Below are 20,208 nucleotides of genomic sequence, written 5' to 3' on the forward strand. Positions count from 1 at the left end.
GTGGAAATCACATATTCTGCATACTCTCTCTGCAAATAAATGTTTCCCCTGTGTAGGTCGGTCAAAACCACTTTCCTTTACTTTGTTACTTCCTGTTTATTCTCATTCCGCTCTTTAATGGATAAACAAAGCGCTGACAAATGTCCAGTTTACTCTGGAGTAAACGGAGCAGGATAAATAGAAGGGCTAGCACACAAACAGCTGGGCACTTGAATCACCGACAACAACACTTTACTTTTAGAGACTGGCAGTACCTGGCAGCTAGTTAAGACTCTCCTGTCTCTCATCTGCAGGAGTTCATCCACTTGGGAGGTCATAATCATCTAAAAAGGTCTCAAAATTCTAAATCATACAGAGCATAAAAAAGTACCATGATTCTTGTTTGTTTTATTGGTCTACATGATATTCTGGCTGTTTGATTAGCATTGTGCAAGCTTGAATATGTTTTAATTTAACAAAGAAATCAACTGTGACAAGGAGATTTATGAATGTTTGTAGGGATGCACCGATTTATTAGCCGAACATCAGCATCAGACAATATATCCGCCTTGCTGACTGCCATTGGCCTATCAGGCAGCGGCCGATATTTATCTGTCATGTTGCATAATTTTTGCATCAGTAAAATCTTTTGTTGGTTATTTGCCGTCTTACTACAACAACAGTAGCTAGTAATTATTAATTAACAGTAATTAACAGTAGCTAGTAATTATTAATTAAAAGTAGCTAGTAATTAGTAATTATTACTAGCTATTAATGTAAGACTCTACTGAAACTGCTGATTCGATGAAGAAGACACTGGCTGTGGCATTACATAAAAGGGAAAAGGATGTCCCTCTTAAAGAAATATCGGCTATATGGGGGTCTCTGTCTTTTCACAGAATAAAAGATTAGAGGTGAAAGAGACCTATTTATGTTTCTAACTGCTTTTAGGTGTACAGGGAATCACATTTATGTTTCACAAAAATAATGTATTTTTTGGGCTGTGTAAGAATAGGTTGTTGTAGCACGAGGCTACAAATAATGTTTTTCACTTAAAAGAAGGGTTTATTAAACACAGTTTCCAATTTGTATGATTTATTTTTTTTCTAATTCAAAGATATTTTAAGTAATTTCATTACCGGTATATTGAAACTTTCTTTGTTTCCCTGACCAAAACAAGGGGGAATAAATAACAACAAAAGAGAATAAATAACAATCACAACAACAAGAAAACACTAGTATTGGCAACTGGCCAATTTGTTATTTTTTTCCAACGTTGGTATCGGCTCAGAATTTCACAATTGGTGCATCCCTAAACTTGCGACCCTGTAGCTTTAATACAGGAAGAGCAGACTTCCTGTCAGCAGGGAGACGCCTCGTGTTATTACAGTCTACTGAGAGAAGCAACAGATATCTGCCTTCAATTGAGCAAAGGTCACTTAAGATCTTTGACTACAGGTATACGTTTCATAAACAGCTTAAAATAACAAAACAACAAATCAATGGCTGTGCAGAATGTGCAGCAGTTAGTCATTCACTGGATTACTTTGATTACTCGAATGTTGAACCAATCACAATATAGCCCGTTTCACAGGACCAGACATGATGTGTTGTAGCATTTAAAAGTACCAAATTATGCATCTTAAAGTCAAAATAACTTCTTGACAATCTATCTCACATCTCACGCACCAGTAATGTGTTTGATGTTAAGTCATGCAAAATAAGATAAAGCTTGTTTCACATGCCTAAATAAGACATGATGTTTAGAAAAGCAAAATAAAAAGTCCAAGAACAATGTGGTATTTCTCCACTGCAGGCCCCATACAGCTAAGAAAAAAAATCGGCTGCCCCTGTGGCAGGCAGTTATAAATTAACAACTGCAGGGTATTTAGACATTGCACTGTCGAGTTTGTTCCCGTTTGTGTTCTTTGATGTCTCTCCATCAGTCCTCTGAGTTAAGGCCTAAGCTGTGAGATCAGCTGTGGGATGATCTGTCAATCTTCACCACAGTCATTTTGTTCACATAAAAAGGTGCAACCGAGCATGTCTAGCGTACAGAGAGCCTGAAGAAAACAACAGGACTAAACCTTCATGCCTCAACAAAATATCTGTCACCTGTAAACTAATTTATTTACTAACATGTGCCAGTAATCTGAGCTGCACAGCGCCACCACCCCGATGTGTGATATTAAAAAATTCCCAAAGTAAAATTTTGAGTCTCAAGGCCAGAGGAAGGTCAGGTAAAACGATGCTTTGAGCATGTTTGTGCATGTATTCCATGATCGGCAAAGGAGTTTAGCTCACTGGCAAGTCTGAATCGTGCAAAGTTTTTCGGCTCTCTTTGATAAACAGGTTTGCTTTAGCAAGATCCTACTGTGGCATGCATATTCAACATCGCCTCCTTGCAGCTCTATATTCAGAATGATATTACAGTAAAGCCACATTACTGAACCACCTTTCATCAACAACATTTTTTCCTAAAAGTGATTTTTAAAAAGACATCATTGGAGGTCTTGGAATTTGACATCCCTTGCTTTTTTAAGGTCCTGCGAGGGAAGCCCCAAGCACCCACCATGTAAGCCATCACTTTTCTGATGCCTGACACTGCTGCAAACTTCTCAAGGTTTGCCTGCCTTTACAAACAAAAATCACAGCACAATTTTTTCTTAAATCAAACTTGGCTCAAGCTTGCTCCTTATCGGCCCTCCAAAGCTGCTCTTTGACCTCTGATGGCAGCGTGTTGAACAGGTCCTCCTCCACCACCAGCCCGCTCCTCTTCAACAGCCGACACTCACCCAGCTCCACCGGGAGACACTCTAGACGGTTCCCTCTCAGCTCGAGCTGCGTCAAGCCGGTGAGTTCCCCGAAGCGTGAGGGCAGCGTCTGCAGGCAGTTGTTTCCCAGATTCAGAGTACGCAGCTTCTTGCACTTGAACAGCTCTGGGGGCAAAGTCTCGATCTGAAGCGGAGAGGATAAGAGACAGAATAATGAGGGGTGTTACAGTGTAACAGAAAAGGCTGAGTTGTTCAATTTTTAATCCATATGCGTCGGCAGATGAGGCACAGCTCTGAGATGTGAGCACAGGGCATGAAGAGAATGAGGCAAGTGTTTTCAGTGTAGTGCTGAATAGATCTGCTCTGCATATTCAGATGTTTCCCAATTAAAAAACATAAAACAAATCAGCACAGGAAACAAATCAAAAAACGTTTTGTTGTCAGATTTTGGTAAAAGAACAGACAATGGTAAAAGAATATGCAATCAAATAGATAATGAAGTGGTTCTATATTTTTGTTTGTCTAAAAAAACCCATTATTCATCATTATATCCAAAATAAATCCCATCCTGTTAAAACACCTACATGGATACAACATTCACAATTACGCAACTCATTTGAATTGATAATGGGCCAACAGTGTAAAGGGGTTTTATGTAAGAGAGGACTTAAAAAAACAAGAGACACCAGAGGGGTCCTGTTTAATGGAGCTATTTTTGGCTGCACAAACCTGCTGGAACCTATTTTCAGTACAAGTAAACATAGTAAAATAGCAGGAATAGTAGCCTTTACTGAAAACACATGATCCTGAGGGGAAAACAGCATTTTTTTAGGAAGATTTGGAACTGAAATAAACAACATCTTCAATTCCCTTTTTAAAGGTTTAATAAAAAAGCAATGTCAGAACTCATCCGCTATTAGTCTGACGATGATTAAGGCTATGTTTACATGAAGGCGGTCTGAACAGAAGACGCAAAAGTGGCGTCGCGTCTACACTTTTTATTCCGTGTTTAAACGAGCGTTTTCTGGAGGAAATCTGCGTGCATACGGTGACGCAAAAGTGTGTGGAATTCGATTGGGTATGCATGCCAGGCGGCATCACTTAAAGAGATAAGAGCATCTTTGGGCATGCGGAAGTTTTCACGCCACGCATTTTCATCAGCTACTCCTTCCACAAAGTTATCCACCATCCACTAGATCTCCCAGGTCTCGTCCAAAACTCGCCTCCGACGAATTGGTGAATCCAAAATTTGATAGAGGTAATCACAGATCCTTCTCTGTTCGGTAATACTATCTGTACATATCCTGTACATTTTGTGGAAAGACTCCTGTAAGTTTATTAGAGCTGCCAGAGCAGCTTGAAGGTCCGACGCATGGAAATAATCAGACATGTTTGTTTATTCCCATGTACTGGCACATGTATGTGACCTAAACGCATACGCGTCGGAGCAGATCTGAGCAGAGTTTTTTTGGCAGTGTAGATGGACACACTACAGCGGAGCGTATTCAAGTTTTCCACTCTGGAGGGCGATTCAGATTTTTGCGTTTTTAAGCCCCAAAAACGCCATCACCATCTAAACGAAAAGGCACTTCCGATAAAATATTTTGTCGTTTTTACCTGCAAGTGTCCTCATGTAAACAGGGCCTAAGCCTCTCGGGGCAATGATCAATATTTTTGGGGATACACTAAATCGAAACCCCCGAAGATATTTGGGGTTATGCGGGTATCCAGATAACTGATGACGGATATCTTAGCCAAGACTTCTTCCTCTGTTTGCCAGTCATTGTTTACAACCATTAATACTTTTTGGTCCAGGTAACATTTTGGCTATTTTTTCTAAACAGACATCTACATATAAATGCAGATAATTAAATAAATAATAAGCGTCATAAGCGTCAATCGTCAGACAATAGCCGACGAGTTGTCCCTCATGTGTTCAGCCCCTTTTGCTTTGACACAACCTGTTTACCCACATTCCATCAAAGCCAGCTCCAATGTTAATATTACTCAGACTACAAACAGAAACCAGTTCATAATACCATATCTTGCTCGCTGTTTATGAATAAAAAAAATAAAAAGATTATACTGTGAAAAAGGGCACTGTGTGCGTCATGTTCAAAGAATCAGGATATGGTCTCAGAGAAAACAATTTATATGTTTTGATATGATAAATGTGACTAAACTAATGGTTTCTACTTACAGGCCTGAAAGAATGAAAGGAAATGGACTTGGCAGTGAATATCAAACATGTGTGATAGCAGTTAACATAAACTGACTGCTGTTGTATAGAGAGCAGGACCGTGTTTACAACGTCCTCTTTTATTCATTCACTAGAAATCAATAAACAGATCAAGATAGTATGAGTGCTGACAAATGTTTCATGTTTACATGTACATGGACTTAAAATCAGAACTTGATTTTGAAACTCAGAAAAATACAGCAAGGCATAAGTTGAGAATATACGTCTGAAAAACTGCCAAATCCTCAGTCATGTGGTTAACATTAAAGCCATAATTCCCAAGTTCTTAGTAGTTTTACGCATTGACCTTTGTAAATGCCTTATCTGGCCTTTGAGATAATCTTTTCACACATGACAGTAAGATAGATGGGTGGAGACAGGTTACCTCTCTCGGAACATAGAATAAGCTTTCACTAAATGTAAGGAATTTTTGCCGCTCACCCTGTTAGCCGTCACAGCGAAGTACTGCAGGTTGTGGAGGAAGCCGACATCAGCGTGGATGCTGGTCAGATTGTTGTGACTCAGGTCTAAGAAGCGCAGCTTGCGACAGAAGAAGAGCTGACTGGGGATTTTCTCAATCTTGTTTCTGTTCAGATACAGCCTCTCCATGTTGGTGAGGGTTCCGATCTGAATGGGGATGTAGGCGATCTGGTTGTACCACAGCTTTAGGCACACGAGCCGGTGCAGGTGCTGGAAGCTGATGATCTCCTCTATTGTCTTCAGGTTGTTGTCCTTCAGGTCGATCTCTTGCAGGTTGTGCAAACTAAAGATGGAGTGTGGAATGCGTTCGAGGTCGCAGCGAACGAGCTCAAGCTCTGTCAGGTTGACCATTTTCTTCAGGCTGTTGAGCACCATCAGCTTGGTACCCTCGTTATTAATGGAGAGCTTCTGGAGGTGCACGCCTACATCCGTCACCACCTGCGGCAGCTTGGTCAGGTTGCTTTTCAGGCGAAGAACTTTGAGTCGTTTAAGCTCCCGAAGCCCATCAATCACGATGTAACGATTGTTCTCAGCACTCAGGTTCCCAGTTAGGTGGAGCTCACTGAGGTTCTTCAGGCTGTAGATCCATAAAGGGATCTCCTTGATGTCTGTGAACTTGATGTGAAGAGACTTGAGGTTCTCTCTCAGGAAAGCGAGAGCTGGAGCCTCAATTTTAGCTGGTGTGTGATAGAGCCACATCTCCCTCAGGTTGGAGAGCTGGGCGATGATCGGCGGGATAGTTACATCGGGGATTAGCTCTAGCTTGAGCACTTCAAGCTCAACCAGATCAAACACAGTCTCTGGGATTCCGCTGAGCATGAACAGATGCAGCTCCAGCTTTTCCTGCGAGTTCTTGGTGATGCGCTGCCTCAGCTTGTCCAACGTCCACTCATTGTTCAGGTTCAGCTGCCTCAGCTTGTTCTCGCTCACCTCTGAGAGAAACACAGCAAACCGCTTGGAGTAGAGCGGGTCATACTGATCTATCATATGAAGCATGAAAGCAAAGTCGTTCTTCAGGTCAGGGATGTCACTATAGCTGCTTTCCTCACGGATTGATTCAAAGGAATATCGTTTGAGGGAGCGGCTGACCATCCAACAAAGAGTGTACATGCAGATAAGCCCATAAACCACCACTAAGCTGATGTAGAAACAGGCCAAAATCTTAAAAAGAGTTGCTAAGGGGTGTGCACAGTAGAACGTGCTGTACCCTGTTAGTTTCTGAATGTTCACTGTGCACACTACGCTGAATCTGATGTAGCGCACATAGTAGGCTGTGTAGCTAATTATCAGTATAAACTTGATTACTTTGATGATGGTCTGACGTATATAAAGACGATACACTATATCACCCTCCTCTACATGGATCCTGAACTTCTTCACCTTCTCAAATAGAGCCTTGGCCTGCTCCCCTTCTTTTTTATCTAAAACCCCAGTTTCAGAGCGGTCCACAATCCCTTGTTCAATTCTGGACTTTGTTCGTTGGAGCATGGGCACGCTTGCCTCAACGTCCTCACTCACACATGAAGCCTTTTTATCCATCGAACCGTTCATTTTCCCCACAGGCTTGGAGTCGCTCTCCTCCACCACGGTCTCAGACAAAGCCCTTGTTGTCCACGGGGAGTCAAAGCACTTGAGGAGGATGGAGACAAAGTGCTCCAGTTTGGAGCTTGTGCGGGGAAATTTGAACCAGAAATTGCTGCAGGCCAGGAAGATAAGGGTGTGGAGTAGCACCAGATAGGGGAAATATTTGGCAAACCAGTGCAGTTTGTTCTCGTAGCAGACAGCATCGACGTAGTTATACTGATGACGGTCGAGGTCATACTGAATGCCTTTGGGTTCCGGTGCATAGGCGGTGCTGACATTTGGGACGGGCATGGTCTCGCAGGTCTTGTTGACCACCCACTTGCAAGGCAGGCAGATCATCTTGTCCTGCGTGACCTGCAGCGTACCACCGAACACCGCGATCATCAGCATGACGATCGAGATGTAGTCGGTGAAAACGTCCCACCATGGCTTCAGGATACGGTACGCTGGCTGGGTGTCAGCAAAGTACCGGAGCTCTGTGATGGGAATCATGATGGTTTATCTGAAAAGACAGAGAACAAAGGGGATTTTTTCACAAAATGTTTATTCATAGAAATGCAGATTTGAATTATAACATAACTTCTTTGCCAGGAAAAAAATAACAATTCATAGTTCAGCTAACAAAAACAAAAATTGTAACATTGTAACAAATCATAGCATCATGTGCATCCACATCGAGAGAAGTCTTCAAAATAAATAAATAGATAGATAGATTTATAGACAGATAGAAAATTTTATTTAATACAGAAATACCCTATTTTTGGCCAAATATGGCCTGCGATATGGCTCTTTCTGGGGTTTTTTAGTCTTCTGATAGTAAACTTCTTTTTTTTTGACTGTTTACACTAAACAAATCATTTATTGATATGTGTGGGTGTTATAATCACACAACTTAAGATTCAACTTATGTTTATTTTCACCTTTTATCGATACATATTTTTCTCAATTATTCTATTGTTTGGTGCATAAAATTGTCAGAATATAGTGCAAAATGCTCATCAAAATTCCCCAAAGTCCAAGGTGATTAACAAATACAGTACAAATTTACAACAACATGTTTTGTTGGACCAACACTTCGACAAGTGAAGACATTTAATTTACATTGAATAAAAACAGAGAAAAACAGTAAATAATCATATTTGAGAATCTGAAACAGGCAAATGTTTGAAGTTTTTTCTTGAATAAATTATATATAATATAATATAAAATAATATAGTTGCCAATTCATTTTTAATGATAGACTAAATGACACACATGTCCCTTGTGCATCACCAGCTTCTTCATGTATGAAACTGAAATGTGTGTAGTACAATATAGCTACCGCTAAAATGATGACGAATGGATACCATAACATTACAATTTCATGTTCAAATAGAAAGACATTCCAACTTTCTGCTCTTTTTGCATATCATGCAGTGGAAGAAATAGTTTAACCTCAAAACAGGGATGCTGAACATCATGCATGCCATTTTAAAAATATAGAGACCGAATTAAAAACTGATATTTCTATGTTATGGTTCAGGCAAATCAATAAATCTGATATACAATTTAGTTATAATCATCACGTATACAGACCATTCAGCATGTTTAAGTCCAAGTGTGGAGGTTACCAGACTGGTAGCAGACAGTAGCAGTAGTCACTGTATTTTGTGTAGAATTTACTGTGCATCAGGGATATCCTGAGTATCCTGCATGTTGCAACAGCACACTGCGGTTCAGAGACTGCAGAGCAAGCTGGAAGTAAGAGGACCACAGGCCCTGACACAGCACACATGTTCACACAGGTCCCAGTTTTCTTCACCTATCTCATGATGTGATCTCACCACAATCATTCCCACCGCACGATGAAGGATAGTAGTTGAGAAGAGGAGGCTTGTTGTCAAATCACGCATAAACATCAAGAAAATATAAACATTAATGGCTATTTTAGATTTTTAAGCACACTGAATATATGATCAGAATAATTGGGGACACTGAACAACAACTTGACTTTGACTAGAAAACTCTCAGCAAAATGGAAGTGATACCAAGTGAAATTGGGCTGTCAATCACGTATCAAAGAACTCCAAAAACGAGAAGACTCTCCCAGGACTCAACACATACCTTTGTACTGTCAAACCAGAACTAGTCTACACAGTAAATGTGTGAGAAATGCAAGAAATACAGCAATCTAAGCATTTTTTTCTCTTCAAGTTGTTTCAAAGCTTAATGTTAACCCTTGACTAAGCTGTTCTCTCGGAGAATATCCAAATCCAGAGCTCATCACTTCTGCTTCCTGTTGCATAAAAAAATCTGAGAAAAAAACCCTCTCCTCTCTCTGTCCGCACGACACAACCCTTACTTACAGGAAAAGGATGAAAGAGGATAGCTGGTCAAGCAGTCACAAAAAAAGCCTTGTTTTATCCAGTTCAAACCAGAACGGCAGTACAGTCGCTGTGGGCCTCCTCTGTCAGGTTGCTGCTTTTCTTCAGCTCAGAAAATTACAGCACACAAAGCTGCCAAGACACCCCTGGTTGTGATCATTCGCATGGTATTAACAACAACAATAGGAAATCTTTTGACACGGATGCAATTTCCATTTAAATGTATCACAACAGATTAATTACACATCCAAAATCAGAACAGTACATTTTGTCTTAAACACAAAAATCTGCACTGCTTCCTGTTGCCAAACACAGATAGTGAAGTAGCAGTGGGCGTGTTCCCTTATTCAAACTATAGATAATGATCTGTCACACGAAAGCACTGATACTGTAAGGTCAAGTAAACTGTAACAACAAAGATTCATGTCGCATGTCCTAAAATAATGATAACATAGTTTTTGAAGAGCTTCATTCCAGCATCCAGTTCCAGTAAACACACAGTCTGATATCTTTAGTTTAAAAGAACATCCCAGATTTGTTTCACAAAATCCTAGCACAGAACAATAAACAACCGTCTAAAAGTAGCTTATCTTGTCTGCATCACACTGCTGGTCCCCCCAAACCACTCCTCCAGAATATCAACCAAGAACTTCTCCTTTGTTGAGCGAAAGCTATCTGATCACTCCTAACACCACCAGAGGAATATAATGCCCTAATCCTAAAATTAAAACTAGATTAAAAAAAGAAAAAGGCCAAGATTGAATTATGCAGTAACCCTGCTCTTGGCTTCCTGTTTGTAGTCTTACCCCGGTACATTTCTCCTGAATGTGTTCCCTGAACAGAGCTGCTTTTGTGTAGGCAGGCTTTGTCGACGAGACTCTGACACATGGGCTGATAGAGGTGCAGGTGATCCTGGCGACTGTGAGAGCTAATATATTACAGAGCCAACTGTAATTTCCCTCAAGGACACCAGTGTCTCTCAACTCAAGCTGCAGCTAAATAGAAAAATTGGATAAAACCGAACGCTTATAATAACAAACTGAATTTAAAAATGAGACTTCAAAAATGAGCGCCATCATTAGGCCTAGGTAAAATAAAAAAAGGAAAAGAAGTCCAACACTTCAATTTAACAATAGAGAAAAAAAAATCCCCCCCAAAATTGTCCTAGTTTATGCAGGGCTTAGGATATTGGAGAGGTGAGGTGCCTGTACATAGCCCGTGGGATATTAAAAGACAAAACACTCTCCAGCAACAGTCTGTTTAGCCTGCAGCCGTTTCACAAGAGAAATATAGAAGTATCCGATTGTTGTACCACCAGACAACAGCTCCTTTCCTCAAGGCTGCAAGACTTCTCAACTCATCCTCTCTACTCCATCCTAAAAAATGGCTTTGTTTTGTTGTATTGTTCTCCATTTCCACTATCAATTTTTCAAAAGCACCATCAGACAATCGTGATTGGTTTAAAGAAACACAAACAAGCTGGGGATTCCTACTAGGCAGTGCTTCTCAAATATGAATCAAGATTCTGTTACTGCAGTGCAGTGTTTTCAAAAAACAGGAGAAAGTTTGTGATCCGGCCACTATGACCAAGCCAAAATCAAGCATTGCCCACCAACCAGAGAAAACCTGGCCATCTTGGGCTCCAGCAAGTTATTCTGCTTGTTTACCTGATTTGGTGCATCTGCACCATTAGTCTTGTTATTGTTTCACACTGCCCCTCGCCCAATCCATGCTGTGGCTCCAGTCCCCTTGCAACCTTTAAGATGATAAGTGGTTTAGAAAATAGATGGGTGGATGGATTGAAGCCAGCACTTGCTAATTGTTGGCTTGGACTTTTATTAGATTCCATTTGATTGATAATATCTTTTTGTCTTTTGCATATCTCTCAATATTCTCCTTGCAACGAACTTCCATTTAAGGGCTAGAAGACAACCAAAGGGCCTTCAAAGTCCTAACAACAAAGACCATCACACATTTACTGACGCCTTCTTTCTGATGGTGGACATCCATGATACACCATGGATGGATAATCTAAAGGGGTTGGGACATTTGGGGATTCTTTCACCAGTTGTTGATACCATTAAATCCTAATGGTTGGCGATATGGCAAAAATCTTCTATCATGATCTATATAATTTTATGTCACCATAAAGTATATATTACAATATATATCCAACTATGTCAGACTGTCCATCTCAAGTTAGCAAATTTAATCTGCACCATTTTGATTTGTCATTCAGCATCAAAGTAATTTTTCAAGAAATAATGCCAAACATTTTCAAATTTCAGCTCCTCTAATTAGAGGATTTTTTTGGTGAAATTTTCACTGTGAAACTGAACCCTTAACCAAGAAGATGTGTAGATTAATGAACAATGAAAATAATCATTACTTGCACCTTGTTTGAACAGCCTCAACCAACTTCAGAAAAAGGAATGTAATGTTCCAATTTTTTTGGTTTAAAAAAGCCCCAACAACAATAATTCAGGATCACATTCTCGGCAATCACATATCCTCCCAGAACTTGAGATCATTTTCTGTTCCTGAAAAAACAAGAAGCTGTGAAAACAGAGTTGTCACAGCATTCTGATCTCAGCCCATCTGCCGGAAACCTGGCACACATGGCAGACATGGCTGGCATGCGACATCAAGAGTTGCATAAAAACAGGCCACTGTTTCAGTCTTGACCAGGTCTAACTGGATCTGACCCACCAAAAAGCCACTTTCCTTTTGTATGACAGCATAGGTGATGTCACACACACACACACACACACACACACACACACAAATCCAAGCTTCTGAAACATATTTAATTATATAATTTAACAGCTGTATAATTATGGCCCTTCAAGAAAGTATTAAAAATGTTTGAAAATATCTAGCAAAATTATTTATTTATTTTTTACTAGTTTCATATTTATTAACATTTTTATGTTGTGATTTTTTTTTCATTTACTGTGTTTTGTTTATAATAAAACACTGTTCAGCACTTTAAGTTGCCTTTATGGTTTTTTTTCATGACATATGAAGCCCTTTTAGCTGCATTTAATGTATGAAAGGTTCCATACAATTAGCGTTATTAATATTATTCATATAAGCTACAAAGACACTAACGTATCACTGCAATATTCGTGTCATAAATAAAACACGATAAGGCAAGAATAATTCACTATGACCTTAACAATATACTGCTGTAATTAACCATTATATATTATATGTGAACCAACAGTGCTTTAATAGGACATAAATCTCAATTCATATCAACATTATGTGTTTTAATCCATTGTTTACTATCCCTGGCTGTTTAACTCTATGGAGTCTTGGGCTAGTTTGTTCAATTTTGAATCCTTTTCATCCTGCCTGTATACACCACTTAAATAAATGTTTAAATGCCATGTTGGTCTATTTTTTTCAGCACAACCACACCTATATGACCTGATAATTGTTTTTTCATCCTGACTTACTGGATCAACAGTTTTGAACCAGGTTTTTTTTTTTTTACTTCCAAATCACGATCATGCTCAATGAAGAATTTGAAATATTGTGAACAAAGGTTGCAAATATAACATATAAGAGGATTACATCCAGTTCTATATTTTTATACAAAATATATTTGACCTTGTCTTGTCAGTTTTACTTGGTATATCATTATTAAACTAAAACTGGCCTCATGGAGTTTCAAGCCAGTTCTTTAGAGGTAAATTTACAGTAGGGCTCCACGCTGCTTTGTTTTCTGGTCTGGATGTCATGATGAATTCATGCTTTGGCGCTTTTGGTGACTCCAGAGGCTTAATAGGCAATATTATTTGTGTCATACGAGACCAGAGTATGTTGCTGGCCTTCAACAGTGGCAGAAACGTTTCAAGAATATTTCATTAGCTTTTCATGTGGGATTTAGACCAACACAGTCCGATGAAACAGCATGTCCTTTCCTCTGGTGTCTCTTCACCACAGTAATAACAGCCAGCCGAGGGGAAACGATGTCTCACACCGATGTCCAGTTAGCTGCTGCGGCAGTGAGCCACACAGCGGTCCTAGCTACTTAAACACATAGAAAAATGAAGAAAAGACCCACCTGTTTTGTTAAAGATGGTGTCTCTCGCCTCCGCCGCACACGGGTGACACATTTCTCAAACGTTTCTCAGCAGCGGTGGCTGGTCGGACACCGGGCCGGTGCCCCGGACGACAGTGACGGAGGAGAAAAACCAGCCGGAGGTCCGAGCCGAGCGGGCGAAGACAGCTGCTGCTGCACGAGACTGCCGGAAGCACTAATATCAAGATACTGTCAAAATAAAAGCATGGTGGCAGTATGACAAAACAAACTTCGATAATTTAACCCTCTGGAGACCACGAAAGCACCGGAGCAAGACCTGCTGTCAGCTTTTCTCTATAGTTTCCATGTCCAATTTAGTGTGTTAGAAATAATCTGTTATTCTGTCTCTGTTGTCTTTCTCTGTTAACGTACGTTTTTTTTTTTATAATCTATGCATGCGTAATTCACTAAATGTGGTTACTGTTGGAGTCAAAGGTAAAAAACAAAAACAAAACAAAACACCTTGACCAAGTGTAAATTTTTTGCAGGTTTTTCAAATTTTGCAGTTTTCATTCAGCATTTTAATGCAATATTTTGTCTTTAATGTTTTTTGTGTGATTTTTGTTATTTTTTTGTATGTTTTTGTGTGTGTTTTATGTCTGTTTTTTGTACATTTTTGGGGTAGTTTTTGTGGGGGGTTTTTTGAGTTTTTTTCTATGTGTGTTTTTATGTGTGTTTTTGTAATTTTGTGTATGTGTTTTTTGTGTGTTGTTGTGTTGAAAATGTAAGTCAAAATGAAAAAAAATAATAATCAGGTCATATCGGTGAGGTTGTGCTGAAAACAATGATACCAACATGGTAGTTAAGATCTGTATTAAAAAACATACCCAGAGGTTTATAAGAATGAATGAAAAGCAATGGAAAAAAGAAGAAGAAGAGGTTTCTAGGTTTGTATACATTCTTTGAATAAATTTTATTTATATTATGGGCAGTGATATTCAGATCCCTTACTTAAGTAAACTTATTAATAGCACAATGCAGAATTACTCCGCTACAAGTAAAAGTCCTGCATTCAAAACCTTACTTTAGCTATAGTTAAAGTATAATAGCATTACATTATCAAAAAGTAAAAGGACTAACTATGCCGAATTAACCCACTCAGATTGTTATATATATTCTAAATATTATTTGATTATTATTTTTTATTCATTTATGTAAGCAACATTTTACTGTTATCAAGGTAGGGCTAATTTTGACTACTTAATATACTGTAATGAGTTTAACTTTAAAGAAATGCATAATCATTTAAATTTGATCTCATATGTTCTTTATGTTAAATATTGACCTGACAAGTAACTAGTAAGCTGGTAGCTAAATGTGGTGAAGTATAAAGTACAACATTTACCTTTAAAATGTAGTGGAGTCAAAGTATAAAGCTACATAAATGTGAATACTCAAGTGAAGTACAAGTACCTTAAAACTCTACTTTAGCACAGTGCTTGAGAAAACCAATCAGTGATTATGGGTAACAGATGATCTAAACATTTTTCTTTTTTCCATTTTTTTGATGATATGTTGGATGATGTGTAATGTAAGAAAAAAAAAAGGTTTTTAATGGAACATAAATGATTTTGCTGTGCACTAAACCAACCAAGTGTCTCCATACTCTACATACTAATCTGGAATAACTATATATTATGGAGATAATTGAGGAGAATGTATCATAAGGCATTGAATGAAGGAAATTATAACCAAACGAATGCCCCCAGCATGAAAGATTGTATAATGTTATAATCCGTATGACCAAAAGTATGAATCAAACTTAATTTCTTATATCAACTTGCAACTGCAATTCAAATAGCCGACAGTTAAAGTTTCAGAGAAGATTTTTCCTATTGAATAATAAATGATGGCTTAAAGTTGGTTCTTATAAATAAAGAATGAATGCATTATTAATTGTGCAGAATATCAGATAAAATGGCATGTAGTGTGATATTAAATAAGGAGCATTTGGGGATCATGTGTTTTAAGGTAGTCAGTCCCACTTCTTATCATTTGTTATTCTCTTCTGTTCTTGTTTGAAGAAAAATATATTTGTGCGTGACCTTGGGTGAGACATGTATGGTGCTCACATCCCTTTTTTGTTCAGGTTGTAAGGATTAGTTTTCAATCAGTCATAGAGGAGTACTGCACACAGAAACCGCACGTGGACTCACAACAGAGGCAGTGTGTCAGTCAGCACTCAGGACGAGGCCTCCATAGTTTCACACTGAGTGTAGTTTCCCTTGAATAAGCTCAGCCCATCTTTCCAAGCAGGATTAAACAACACACCCTTCAGTCACCATCAGTTTACAAATTATATAATTTATGCAGATTTACATTCAATTCAGCTGTGCACTCCTGCAGCAGCCTTTGGTGGTCTTAATTAATTATATTTTATTGATCATATGTTTGTATTTAAAATCTGCAAATTAACAAGAAGATATTGCATAATAAGTGGAGTAAAGGTTATAGTAAGAGAATAGATCCCTCTGAAATGTGGTAAAGCAGAATAAAAAGAGTCAAATACTACATTCACAGAATGATATACCAAAAATCAACTTATTCAATTTATTCTTTTATCTTGTCAAATAGATCTCACAATCTATACAGAGATTTTGATTTTGTTTCTTTTCTTTTTCTTTTTGCAATGATATCAGTTTTATTTAAACAAGTACATTTACTCAATTTACTGTTCTTTACTTGACTATTTCCTTTTTATGCACCTTTATACTTTTATTCCACTACATATTGCATTGTTTACAACACAAGATTTAGCTGAGTTAGATTATAATACAAAACATAAATCAAATAAAAATTGATAATGTTAATAGGCTTCAAGTAACTTGGCGGTACAAGTACAAGTAGTTGGGATTAGCCCCAAACTGCACCATAAGTAATGCTTGTACATTAATGCATCAATAATTATAACTCAGTAATATCATACACTAGTCTGGAAGGGGCCATTCTCCACAATGAGTTTGGTACTTTTATTGTATTTTCATGCGATTTTATTGTACTTGTTTTAACATTTTGAATACATAACTTTTACCTGTGGCAGATTATTTCTACATTGTGATATTGCTACTTTTACTTAAATAAAAATGTGAATACGCCACTGCAGAAATGTGACGCTGATCACTTTTAATTTGTTAATGACCTTTGTTTTTTTTGTCTTTATTGACAATTAAGGAACATTACAATCATGAGGTCAGACAAAAGGGCTTACAAGAAACAAATGTCATGAAACAAAGAACTAATCAGGAGAAATAGTACTAAAAAATAAAATAAAGAAAATTAATAATAAAGAAAAAGAGGTACATACATTGGTCATGCAGAGAGTACAAAGTACATAAAGTCTGTGCATTCACCTATTTTATACAGTCTATGGCATTCACTTATAATGATTTAAAAAATGCATAGTAATTAGAAATTAAGGTTATACATTCATGAATAAATAGTTCTTTTTTTGTCTTTTACAATTCTGGGAGACTTAAGAAGATATTTGAATTCAAGTAGAACCACCTTAAACTCTGGCTTAGCTTTGAGAAATCTGTGTTTGTGTATAAAGAACTTGCAAGAGAGAATTAAGAATTTGTTAATGACGTTTATTTTGAAATTTCCACCACGTGTGACGTCATCAGCCCGCGTCAAACTGCATGTTGATGAAATCGCGAGTAACGTACGAGTCTTTAACAACTTTGCCTGTTATGTCCGTTTTACAGAAATGTTTTGGTATTTTACGTTCGTCAGATTCTTCGAGGACGATGCTGACTGTCAGCCGGATGTTCCGGTGTTCACACAGCCGCTCAGCAGAAACCAAACTCAGCTGTCGTCCCTCAGGAGCACCGAAGACCACAGACAGGTCGCGGCTTCTCCCCTTACAGGACCAGAGAGGCTTTCATGTTTTGTTTCCTGCTCACACACGTGAAACTCGTTTTAGAAGTTATAGAGGATTCTCAACTTCACTGAGTATCAGAAGTGACGCTATTGGGCAGATCCAGTCGAAGCATTATCAACTTGTTTACACATGCAAGGTACCAGAGCTGTGATATTAACTCTGTTCAATCAGTTAGGTCAGGGATGGGCAACTGGAGGCCCGGGGGCCGCATACGGCCCGTGCCCTCACTTGAAGTGGCCTTCAGTACAACTACATGCATTTGAGCATGAAATCTTAAAAGTGCAGTGTAAAATGCACAAAATTACTTCTTGCAATTAATGTTGGTCTGCTGTTCTTGCACTGATAAAAAAGAAATCACAGTGGTTATTTTTTATTTGCTTCAAACCGTTTGTATTCCTATTTATACTTTTTTACATGCATTTGAGCATGAAACATGTTAAGTTACTGCACTGTAAACATATTTAAAATTGCAGTTTCATCATATCTGGTGAAGTGCACGGTCCTATATGTGGCCCTGTGATAGTGTCGATGAAAAATTGTGGCCCCCTCTAGCTTGTAGTTTCTTGCTTTCCAATTAAAAATAAATGAATACAAATCAGAAATTAGTTAAAGTAATTATACTATAATTATTAATGTATATTATAATAAATATTATATGTATATTTAATTTAATATTCAATTTAAATATGATCTATTAAATAAGATATATCATAATATATTAATAATATATTACAATTATTAACATACCATGTAATTATAATTACATTACTGTAATAGGCAGTGAGACCATTTTCAGGAAGAGATATACTTTTTTGGGAGGGATCTTAGAGTAAAGCAGGCTGGGTATTTATAGTTATTGTTATTATTATCATTATTATTATTATTAATAATAATAATAATAATATTACGCTTATTATTATTATCATTTACATGTTTGAGGATGTTAAACTGTTTGTCACACTCTAAAATGCCCACTCACCCTAAGAACCAGTCCCTCGCTAAGGATTATTATTTGAGTACCTAGGATTGGGCAATATGTTTTCCTGGCAGTTGAACATGTCATTATTCTTTATATAATATAATATAAAGCTAACATGACAAAGTTATTATTTTCCTTTTCAAAAGTTATGAAACGTTGCTGGAACAGCAATGACCCAGATGTTAAAGTTATTTAATATTTTGTTTGTCTCTGTCTTTTTCTGTGTTGTGTCATGTATCTGAGTCATGTACCTGACATGCAGCTTGTATAATTTTTGCAGGTTTGCTCTACCAGGTCCATGGAAAAGATATCCAAAGTGGCTTATCACAAAGGTGTTGTCATTGTGACATGTCCAGGTTGTAAGAATCACCACATCATCGCTGATAACCTTGGCTGGTTCTCTGACCTGGAGGGGAAGAGGTTAGTGGTGCTTCAGACTTCTGAACATAAACCAGAATATTTGGTTCACAACAACATCTAAAACATGACCATTCAAAGTGGTGTGGTTACTCTGATGTGTGTGTATTTATGATCACTCATACTACAAAAGATTCAACCATTGAGCAATATTTTGGTCAGAATATGAGAGTTAAAAAGCCCAGATTTAACACATAACATGAACTAACATTTTTGATAGGCATCCTTTAAATTTAAAAATGAAAAGTTTTGAACAACACGTCTCTAGTGGGACATTGTGGAGTTGAAAAATAAAGTTGTTGGCGCACTCTAGTGGACTAATTCTGTAAGGGTTCCTAAATAACCTCAAACATATTAGGATTGCTGGTCTACAATTGCATTTTATTGGGAGGTATAAGGGTGAAACAGATCATAGATTTTGTTTTGAGCTGAGGATGCAAATGTCCAGGTTAATTGAAAACAGAAACTACGGGTTAAATGGACAAACCACAGCCCTGTAACATGTCAAAGGGACACAAACTGTTCAGTATGCACTAAAGAGGTGGACATATTTGATTTACCAATAACTGTGGTACTGTGTACACTATATTTCTGAATGACCCACCTGCTGTTTTGCTTTAGAAACATCGAGGAGATCCTTGCTGCCAAAGGAGAGTCTGTGAAGAGGATTGAAGGAAGTGCTGCTTTGGAGATTGTGGTGGATGAATCTAAGAAAGACAAGCCACAACGTGGTGAAGACACAGAGAAATCCGACAGTAACCAAGAAAAGCAATAATACTGTGTTTATACTTTACATTTATATTGTAAGATGTTTATATTTAATTCCATAATAAACAAATCGTTTTTAGTTGCTAATGTATTTGTTGTCATGGATTCTGAACAATAATCCCTCCTAATGTATTGCAAATTAAAATGTAAAAGGCAGGAACTAATTTCAAAGTATGTATACTAAACTTTTCTATAACCAAATGTATTCATAAACAGCCTCAGTACTCAGATCTTGTTCTCAAGTATAAGTAGCAATAACAGTGTATAAATATAAAATACAGTGGTGTTCAGATGGTTGCTCAAGTAAAAGTACAACAGTATTAGTATAAAATATATATAATTCAAATAAAACAAAAGCAAACAAAAGCAAAAAGGACTCATTTTACAAAATGACCAATTTCAGAATAATTTGCATTATATTATTGGATTATAATTATCAATGCATTAATGTGTAAACATCACTTTAATGTTGCAGCTGGTAAATGTGAGGCGGATTTTATAATGTTTTATCTTAATAATAATACAAACAAGTAGTGCAAAGTAACTAGTAACTAAATTTATTAAATAAATGAGTGGTTGGATTTGCCTCTGAAATGTAGTGGAATAGAAGAAAAAGGAAATACTTAAGTTCTGTACAAATACTTCAAAACTGTAC

At 37.6% G+C, this 20,208-nt stretch overlaps 2 protein-coding genes across 2 annotated transcripts; one reads left to right on the top strand and one right to left on the bottom strand.

Moving 5' to 3' along the window:
* Nucleotides 1-805: 805 nt before the first annotated feature.
* lrrc8aa (leucine rich repeat containing 8 VRAC subunit Aa) lies at nt 806-13,776 on the bottom strand. The gene is made up of 3 exons (XM_059358420.1): nt 13,492-13,776; nt 5,434-7,558; nt 806-2,937 (listed from the first exon to the last, which is right to left on the bottom strand). Exons 2-3 carry the CDS (start codon nt 7,546-7,548, stop codon nt 2,662-2,664), a joined length of 2,391 nt encoding a protein of 796 aa, XP_059214403.1. The 5' UTR covers nt 7,549-7,558; nt 13,492-13,776; the 3' UTR covers nt 806-2,661.
* Nucleotides 13,777-17,114: 3,338 nt separating this feature from the next.
* dnlz (DNL-type zinc finger) lies at nt 17,115-19,640 on the top strand. The gene is made up of 3 exons (XM_059358320.1): nt 17,115-17,525; nt 18,649-18,788; nt 19,407-19,640. The coding sequence occupies exons 1-3, from the start codon at nt 17,148-17,150 to the stop codon at nt 19,558-19,560; spliced, it is 672 nt and encodes a 223-aa protein (XP_059214303.1). The 5' UTR covers nt 17,115-17,147; the 3' UTR covers nt 19,561-19,640.
* The last annotated feature ends 568 nt before the right edge of the window (nt 19,641-20,208 follow it).

The sequence above is a fragment of the Centropristis striata genome, chromosome 19 (assembly GCF_030273125.1).
Source record: "Centropristis striata isolate RG_2023a ecotype Rhode Island chromosome 19, C.striata_1.0, whole genome shotgun sequence".
NCBI classification, from domain to species: domain Eukaryota; kingdom Metazoa; phylum Chordata; class Actinopteri; order Perciformes; family Serranidae; genus Centropristis; species Centropristis striata.